This window comes from Argopecten irradians, chromosome 2 (assembly GCF_041381155.1).
Source record: "Argopecten irradians isolate NY chromosome 2, Ai_NY, whole genome shotgun sequence".
Lineage (NCBI taxonomy): Eukaryota > Metazoa > Mollusca > Bivalvia > Pectinida > Pectinidae > Argopecten > Argopecten irradians.
This window is the reverse complement of record NC_091135.1, coordinates 7,257,913-7,267,879: the sequence shown is the minus strand read 5'-3', so window position 1 is coordinate 7,267,879 and position 9,967 is coordinate 7,257,913. Positions and strand designations below refer to the sequence as shown.

Below are 9,967 nucleotides of genomic sequence, written 5' to 3'. Positions count from 1 at the left end.
CCGTCGACTTCGTCTGTCACATTTTGTGGTTACACTTCAAACTCAGATCATTAAAGCGTTTGTTTCAAAGCGCCAGGAACACTAAATAACTGTGCAATATACTTTTTCTAATAACAACTTCCGGAAAAATCGGGCGCTATAGTTTTTAATCGGTGATCACGTGGCGTATTTTTGACCAATGAGAAGTAAAAAAAATCATTAAAACAATAATCAAATACATTGTGAATATGAACTAATAATGTAGTGCGATGTGAAATCACTTGGTACGTATGTGATAAGTAAACGATTTGGCGGATTAGTTCATCTCAGTTTTATTTTCTTGTCAATTCATGCATACAGTATAATTGATAAATTAATCATGAATTATGTTAATAGACAGTTGACAACCGCTTGCTCCTTTAATGTATAATACCCGAACAATCGAGGTATATATTTTACAATGATATTGTTAACATCTTAAAGAGTGTGTGTACAGTGATACCAGGTCATAGCTCAGACTACGGGGAATGCCACTTCAGTTTAGTTGCAGTCTAAATAATAAAATAAATCTCGTATTTTTCGAAAAACATCACATGACTGTCATACATGCTCATCAGTCCATCCACAAAATACAAAAAATATGACAACATCCTTTTTCATTGAGTTGGCCCTCTGTGGTCTTCAAAGACAAATATTGTCTACCATTTACGTAATATTTTGTTTTCTAAAAGTACTCATTTCATTGCAATTTTCATTCTGTTTTAGCAATACGTTAAAAACCCACTACTTTGATACTCTAGGCATTATTCCATACTTGATTTTATTTTTAATGGGAATGTAAAACGAGTTTGATAATTCTGTAAAGTCGCAAAAGTTATTAACTCACCGTTAATATTACATCTATCAATATCTTTTGAAAAATTAAATCAAAATAAATCGCGGCTTTCAGTGCGCAGACGACAAAAACAGTGAAATAAATTTGAACTGTTAACATAGATCATACATAGAATCTAGAATTTGTTTATTATTGCAGCCTCGTCTTAGGCCATCGATATATTTCTAGGTTATACTTTTCGAAAATTTTAATTTTTGGTTCGAAAACGTATTGGGCTTTTAATATTGACCTCCGTTTTCAAACTAATTGCAGTTATTATTTTATACAATTTAATCGCTTTCGTACTTCCTAAAATGTTCGATATCTCTCTTTATTGACATGTTTTTTCTCTCATCATCCATGATCTAATTTTCTTATCTCGTAAAAGACACATAATTCTATTATTATTTATACGGACAATTTGGACAACAGACATTCTCAGGTTGATTTTTTCTGAATTTAAAAAAAAATACTCAAAGAATCAATTTTATTTTAACCTTTTTGTTTCAGTGGCTTATAGGTTTGGTATTATTCATTTCAATGGTACATGTATTTCTAGAAATACTACATATATAAAGTGTGGAAGAACTGAACACTATAAAGTTATTATAAAAGATAACAGACGCACAAATAGTTTTTTTTATAGATAAATACGATGACTTTACCATATACTATATATACCATCATTGCTAAGTTCAGATTAGCAAGTATTGACTCGAAATTTCAAACAATGATTCCTCATTTCTGTAATGACCGGCGTGGTCGAATCACCATTTTTTCTCAACAAACCCAATATCCATTTAAATAGTCATATATTCACGACATCAATTAAAATGAAGAACTGATAAAACACAATACAACTACTTCTTATGCCTAATCCATAACTTTAACGCCCTATTTCATGTGAATATTGGATTACTTACTTTTTTCTAAGACGTGAGAATTTCTTCTGGATTCTTTTCTCAGAGCCGTGACAAGAAAGGATGTTTACGCATGCCCGCTCAAAAAACTTCCAACTTCCGGGTCATTATAAATTATGTCACGGCAACACCGATCCGGAATTTACCGAGATATAAAATTCAACACCTAAGTTGCAAATAAGCTGTCCCGTTTATAAATTGATTTATTCCTTATAGAAATAAATCTAATTATATCAATGTTCTCAAATGCCAAAATTTCACATGACAAAATTACAAATCGTTCAGCAATACACAATTAACAGACAGACAGCGAATAGTATTCACATAATATTTGCTTTAATGACAATTTCATTTGATACATAATGGTATCGATATCAAAATTCTGACGAAGATCATACTGTCTTATTTAGGTAGGTATTATTTACATTTTATTCCATTGGCACAAGTATTTCTAGAATTACTAAATATATAAGTGTGGAAGAACTGAACACAATAAATAAAGTCATTATACCAATGTGCTCACATGACCAAACATAATGAAAAATCATAACGTTACATACGTTTTTTTAAATCAACCAAATCGTTCAGTAATACACAATTCAAATACACACACAGACCTGCTGCAGAGAATGTGTTCACATGTTCATTATTGAATAATACATGTATTTGTTTTAATGACAATTTGATTTGATACGTAATGCTATTGACATCCAATTTGTGTCAAAGATAACAATTAAATAAAAAAGATGCTAACAAACATTACATGATATTGGATGTCTCTAATTAAGACAGTCAAATTTTGCTTCTGCAATGTTCTTTGTTCCCTTCTCGATCGCTGTGACCTTCAGTTCTGTGAATCCGAAATGTAAGGTCACAACAATTGTACGCTCTTTCCCTTTGGTTGTGTCTGGCATAGACACGCGTAATTCTCCTAATTTGCGACAACTCGGATTAAAAGTATATTCTGGATTTTCTTCTGTGGATTCATATACTTCCACTACAGATACTGTGTCACGAGCACGTGCTGGTCTACAAACATGGTCAGCTTTTGTCTTACCCATAATAACTTGTTGGCCTATTTTCACCATTACTTTAAATACATCCGTGGACATTTCCATTCCATCGCATACATGCAAGCTTTTACTGGGATGTAGTCTGTCGTTGTATGGTACACTGACATTAATACCGTATGTCCTCGGACTGGTTCGTTCACAGATGGCTTGTGGGGCATGTCCAAACATTACTGCACCCTTTAACACCGCCATGCTTGCCTCCAACGGTCGGATTACAGTTTTTCCCGGGAAAGATGTCTCGATTTTCCTCTTCATTAGATCCGACTCAGAAAACCCACCAACCATTAAAATGGTCGAAACACGCCGCATTGATATCTTCATGAAAATACGTTCAAGGTGCTCAACTATGTTATTCATCGGACCCTGAAAAAATTCAACCATCTGATGGCTCTGAATTTTCAGTTTCTCCTTCTTAACCTCAACCACAGGCGAGTATACAGATTTTGACTCGGAAAGAGTTCTCGCAAGTGTGCTTTTATGCACATTTTTGTAGCTTTGCAGAAAGTTAGTACCTACTCGTATCACGGAATGTCCATCATTACTTACAATCCTCTTTTTTATTTCAAATATTCTCTCAAGTTCCAGTAGATCTGATTGATTGTTCGTCTTAAAGTCTTCCCATGCCTCACGACCAACTAAATCCTTCAAGAAGCTAAAGTAGGCCTCGTCAACGACGGTCCCGCCCCAAGGTCCCCCGGAAGGTGACTCTATTTCCTTTAATGTGCCGTCGACCTTGACCTCGTGGCATGTGATATCCACTGTACCGCCTGAAACAAATATGTTACGGATGTGAATCCCAGTATATATTGGCTGACTCAGTTGAGCAGAAAAAACTATTTATGCAAGCAATTTGAACTATCTTTAAGTCTATTACATGTATGACTCAGTATTATTTATCTAAAATATGAGAAGTAAAAACACAAAATTACTTAAACAGCCATTTGTTATGGTTGTTTTTAATAGTTATAAAGCAAAGAAGACGCAGTTGATTTTGAAACGTGTGTTGTATTTCGTGCTGAAACGTAATTGTCTACATTTGCGACGATTAAGTTGATAGTAAAGTAATGGAATGAATTGTTCAAAAGGGTTATATTCCAATAAAACGAGCTTGAAATTAAATGACTGCAGGATTTGCTATTTGATAATGGGTGTTTGTTGAGTTCCCGACTGCTCCTAGTCACCAAAACAATGGTTTTATTGGGCATTTGCAGGCAGATGATTGTAAAAAAAATATTTTGTCATTTACCGCCTATGTCTAGGAGAAGAAACTGTTCCCCAGAGGTAAATGCTGATAGGTCTCTAGACTCGCCGCTCTCTGTGTTTGCTTTCACAGCGATTTCCTTGCAGTAAATAGCAGCTGCCTCTGGTTCTAATGCCAGTGTCAATTGTTTGTCATGGATGCCTGCCTAAAATTATTTATTCCATAAATTTGGAAGTTATAATCTTAAAACAAAAACGATATGGATGTGTCTACCATTTATATCCCATAAGACACGTTCTCGTGTTTTTTAAGAAATGCAACTAGACTGCAAAATTATGTTTAACGATCGAAATAGCATCGTATACTTCCGGGAAATGAAGTGCTTTATATTATCAGACAGAAAACGAATTATCAGTTTCCAAAATACATCTTAACTTATGAGACAGTATTGAGATATCTTTCCCGGTTCAAGATAATATTAAAGCTTATAAATTGTGCATAACATTTAAGTATACATGTAATACATTTTACATTGCTTCTGATATCATACCTGTTTTGCAGCTTCACGCATAAATTGCTTCGCTGCATCTGACCATATTGCTGGTACAGTCAATACCCAGTGGATATCATCAGAAGTCGAATCCATGATAGCATTTTGTAGCGCCAAGAGGAAGTGCTCTTTAAGATATTTAATGGCAGCACTAAATATGTCCATAGCAGGCATCGTTTGACCCTGTGCGTCCTTAAGTTTCAGTGCCCTACCTAATTTTCTGACAGGACGTGCGCACTGCAAGAAAAACACAAATGCTGAACAAAAATACAATATACGAGTATGTATGCAACAGTTGATGCCTTAATTCCATCGTGTATGATTTTATGGGCACTTTAATTCCAATAAGCCATATATAGTGATCAATTGTGGACCTTTACTGAGGTCCATAAGGTGTTATACCACCTAGGTCGTAGCCTGTGGTCGTTACTTTAGATTCTACAGGACGGTATAACACCATATGGACCGAACCAAAGGTCCTTCATTGTTATATTAGATACAAATGTATGTAGTTCCTTTAAAGATTTTCCACCGCCGACAGAGCATGAATGATATTCATTATTTGAACAGTAATTGGTGTTTAATCGTATATAGATATGTCTAATAAGCGCAAAAAATGTCATAAAATAATGTATTTTGCCTGAGGTGCATGCGCAATCTGTATTTTATTCCATAAAGGATATAGTGACATGGATTTTTTTCGGGATGCAATTAATAATTTGTAATATTTTTAACCTTAATTAAAATTTGAAGCTCAAACTTTTCAATGGTGGTAATGGTGTAAAGCGTAAAACTTTTTTCAACTGAAGAAAAATGCTAAATCGTCTGCTCATGTTCAGCGGTGGAGCATCAATGTATATGTCATTTACAAGAAGAGCGATGGTCACAAGACGTCACCCTGAAGATTTTAACTTTTGGTTATAGCATCATAGAAGGAATAAACACCGAGTCGGTATGCTATATATCGAACCCTACGTGACCATGTAGAAGCAAATGAAAATAGATTAAAATTATATATTTTATATTACTTAATATTTATATAACCAACCGTATATCTTTTCAAAAGTAATCGCAAAAACTGCTGATTAAACGATTTATGCACAATGATGATGTCTTAAATGTTGCTGGAAGTTATTTGTGTCATACCTATGTAACTGGGCGAACATGTTTTAAAGGTTTTACTATCAGTTGAATACATAGATGTATAATGATCAAGATTTAAAAATAAATCGAGACTTTCGACTAGTTTTCCTATAAACGATGTTGTTACCTCAGTGTCTATTTCACGGTAAAGATTCATTTTAAATCTTCTGAAGAATCTCCAACCTTCTTCTTCCTCCTCCTCCATCAAGTCATTGTAAGCTGATTCAGCTTCAAACCCAAATGATTTGAACTTTCCATTCTTTTCAAATAAGATTGAAGTAGGAGCTGGCAACAATAAAAAAAAAGATATTTCCTTACCTACAATGCGACTAGGATAATACGATAGACGGTTACGTAAAGTGTTGTTGGAAAGGTGAAATGAAATTGTAAAAACGTGATATAATTACCCTATATAAGAATTGTTATATGAATTATAAACAAAACATAAAGAGACACGGTCAGTCTTATTTTGACTTAAATTGATATTATTAAAAAATAATTCAATTTAATTAATAATTGTAGTCGTTGTGGTCTTAGTCTTAAATACGTTGATTCGAATTTAGATATAGACCTTACGATAGTAAATTAAATGATTAATACTACCTTTATATGAAACTAATTGGGATTCCTTATCTTTCCATTGCTGGTTTGTATGAATAGTCAGTGGGTCCTTTTTGAATTCATCTCTGAAGGAATAGGCATAGCCAGAATAGGTTGTACCGAAATCAATGGCTGCCACAACCAAATAACCACCCCCTCGGCGAGCCATCGTCAGCTGCCAGATTTAAGGTCTGAAAATGGATTCACATTTAATAAACTGAATAACTACTTTTTTAGTTTAAAGCTGAAAATATAAATGAAAAATATTGCCTTTTTCTTGTTTTTTTTTCAGTTTTGACTGCACATGGCCTGATATAAATTTTCTGTAATTATTCGGTTTGTTTTCTTTGTTTCCGTTGTTGAGCAAATTGGTAATTTACTTGCACTACAGACAAACAAAATCACAAAACACAATTACTGACATACAACATATTTGCGGCGATATGTCAATAACGATATTATGTATAAGTATGTTTGTTATCAATATCACAAAATATGTACCTAAAACGGTAGAGGTTCCAAAACAAAACTAAATATGATCGTGTATATTTTATCACACAAATGCAATGAGATCATTTTAAATATGTCTTATCTCCGACTATCTTTGCATACCCACTTTTTAATGAAATCACAATCTAAATAAGTAAGACTTGTAATTCCGCTCCACTGCGATTTTCTACAATACGCTTTTTTATTGGAGTATATCGTGGAGTGTCGTAGTGGGGCGGAATTTCACCATTGTTCCTGAATTAGAAATGTTTAAATGCCTCACTGCTGGTACCAGAGTACGCATACACACGGTAGTTTTTTTTAAAATATATTTATATAATGCTTCAGGAATAGATTTCAAAATGTAGACACCGTAGATAAATAGGCCTTAAGTGGAGTTGTGAAATAGAAATAAAATTTGCAGTTTTGTTTGGGTAATTTACATCTTAATGCATGGCAAAGGTGAAACCTTTTCTCGTGTTTTGTTTGTGTTACGATAAATTAAGAAATTAGGTATACTTTTAATCATATACATATCTTGTTTTAAATGTATGGCGTTGCAATTAATCAGACTGATAAATATGTCTACCTATAACCATAAACAATATACCTGTGCGAGCATTAAATTCCAAAGGTGAAGTATTGATCGTAAGACATGATACAAAGTTCATCGTAGATAGCGATACAACTGTTGCGTAGTATAACTGTTTTATAAGATGTACTTTCGGTTTGCTTATATCTAACATAAACATTATTTTGGTGTATAATTTTATTTGAATTTTTGATATATATAATATTGTAGATGTTATTTTACTTTTTTATATGAATTTGATTTTATATGTGTACAGATATAATGTACTGTTACAATGTGAAAGTTAATTTTTCGACATATATATATAATGCCTTTATACAAATAAACATCACTGAACGTTGTTGAAAATAGTGCATCAAATACCTTAGCGATTTCTTAAGATTTCATTAATATGAAATGATTAATGATAAGTTAATGAAATTACATTTGTACCTACCGTTACCTCAATTCCATCCCTTTCCTTGAATACGGGTTTGCTAAAAGAATTTACATCCGTGTTATTGTAACCGGGGTACCGTTCTGGGTCATATCTTTGGTTCAAGTTATCTCCCTTTAATTGTGCGCAATGTCGTTTTACAGATATCATGAATTATTTTCGTTTGTGTATATATTCGAGATCTACTACCATGGATAACTCAAAGAATGTTCATACATGAGAAGATAGCAGAAATCAAGGCTAATAATATAAGAACACTATGTCTTCTTTTTGTTTCATAATTTTGTCGCAACCTTTGAAAAAACAGCATATATCACATTACCGTATCATTAGAATAACAAACATTCTAACAATATCTGGCTATAAAATGTATTTGAATTAGTCGATGTAACACTATTGTTATTAGTTTTACACAAAATATTAGGTTAACGGTACATCTTTCATCAAACAGATACGTGTCTTTTATACCAGATACGTTACTATTTTGATATGTGATTTATACATTTAACAATTAATTATATACCTAATAGTTTATGAACAAACGACTCAAAAGCAAAATGTACTGTACAAAACTAATAACATTTATTCAAAACTTACATTTTGGGCTGAGGGGATATAACAGCTGTGGTGTTTGACTCTCCAGCAAATGACCTGGCCTACAGATACTTAGACTTAATATCTATTCTATTCTTAATTAATAGTTATGTGATTGTAGCTAGTGTGAAAATGTGTAAGCCAAGCCATGTACTGAAGAGAGTCAATTGTATAAGATTATAAGATAAACAAATTCTTGGGGGACTTACGAATTACAAATGATGTAAAATGCCCCATAACAAAAGGAATATTTTGCTGCAGAGCGGGGTGCCTAAACCCTAACTCCCATAATGGAAGGGGGAAGGTAACGATTTGTCCATGCTCGGAAACAGCTGGCAAGTGTTTACTCACTTAAACGCCTTATTGAATTTTGAAACACAACTGTCATAAACCCTTGCATCACCTGAAATGGTCGTGTGGTGGGGTGGTGGCGGTGAAGAATTACTTGGCGCCAATCTTGTCTATCTATACTGAAGAAAACTGCTGAAGAGACTGACCAGTCACGTGACCGTACTGACCAATCGCCGCACATCTGACTGGTCACTGTACATGTTGTACTATTTATAACTATACTCACTCGGAAGACAACCACTTTCCTCTAAAGAATCCACCGAATCCTAACGTTGCAGAGGCATCTGTATAAAGTTCCATATCGGTCGCTGAAGATATACTAGAATCGCGGAATAGAGAGATTCCATTCCAATGTGCGAGGAAATAAATCCACATTTGAATATCTTGTCGACATTGGGAATTCAGTTTAACCTTGTGTCTCAAGGATTTCACTGTTGTAGACAGAGAAATTAGGTACGAGATAAACGACTTGCCAACCGGTATGACACGCGACGCGAAATTTAGATGGCCTAGTAACTGTAACAGTTCTAACTTTGTAAGTGTCTTTTGTCCCTGGAATACTTTCAACATCTCTACTAAACGCTCCAACTTATTGGTGGGCAATCTAGCTTCCATTTTATTGGAGTCCAATATAATGCCTAAGTATTCTACTACACAGCAAGGGCCTTCTGTTTTATGAGGAGCTATCGGAATGTTTAAAACTTTGAAATATGTGTATTAAAACTTCCATGTACGCACTCCATCGAGCTGTGGTGAATTGATGGTTATAAAGTCATCCAAGAGATGCAGAATATTTCCCAACTTGTAGTTTTCCTTTGCTATCCAGCATATTGCTAACGACAAATTATCAAAAATTTTGGGGCTAGACCTACATCCAAAAGCAAGACGTTTGTAATAATAATACTGATTGTCCCATTTCACACAAAAAAAGATGCCATTGTGACGGATGAATCGGAATCAGTTTGAACGCGTCTGAAATATCAGTTTTACACATCACTGCCCCGGGTCCTATGTTTTTAATAACATTAATAGCGTCATCAATCTTGACATAAGAAAGAGAACACTCCTCCTTGTTAATGAGCTCGTTAACACTTGGGTTTAGTTCATCCTCATGGGGAGCAGACAAATCTACTATGAGCCGTTTTTTGCCAGAGTATTTACCCGT

The 9,967-nt window shown here is 34.1% G+C and overlaps 1 protein-coding gene across 2 annotated transcripts; it reads right to left on the bottom strand.

Moving 5' to 3' along the window:
* Nucleotides 1-391: 391 nt before the first annotated feature.
* On the bottom strand, nucleotides 392-7,988 carry LOC138314295 (heat shock 70 kDa protein 12A-like). Of its 2 annotated transcripts, none has more exons than XM_069254561.1 (6): nucleotides 7,858-7,988; nucleotides 6,344-6,531; nucleotides 5,868-6,025; nucleotides 4,598-4,834; nucleotides 4,093-4,252; nucleotides 392-3,613 (listed from the first exon to the last, which is right to left on the bottom strand). In XM_069254561.1, the coding sequence occupies exons 2-6, from the start codon at nucleotides 6,507-6,509 to the stop codon at nucleotides 2,553-2,555; spliced, it is 1,782 nt and encodes a 593-aa protein (XP_069110662.1). In that variant the 5' UTR covers nucleotides 6,510-6,531; nucleotides 7,858-7,988; the 3' UTR covers nucleotides 392-2,552. The 2 variants fall into 2 exon arrangements, with proteins under 2 accessions (XP_069110662.1, XP_069110663.1); XM_069254562.1 differs by having other exon boundaries at nucleotides 7,864-7,978.
* Between the last annotated feature and the right edge of the window lie 1,979 nt (nucleotides 7,989-9,967).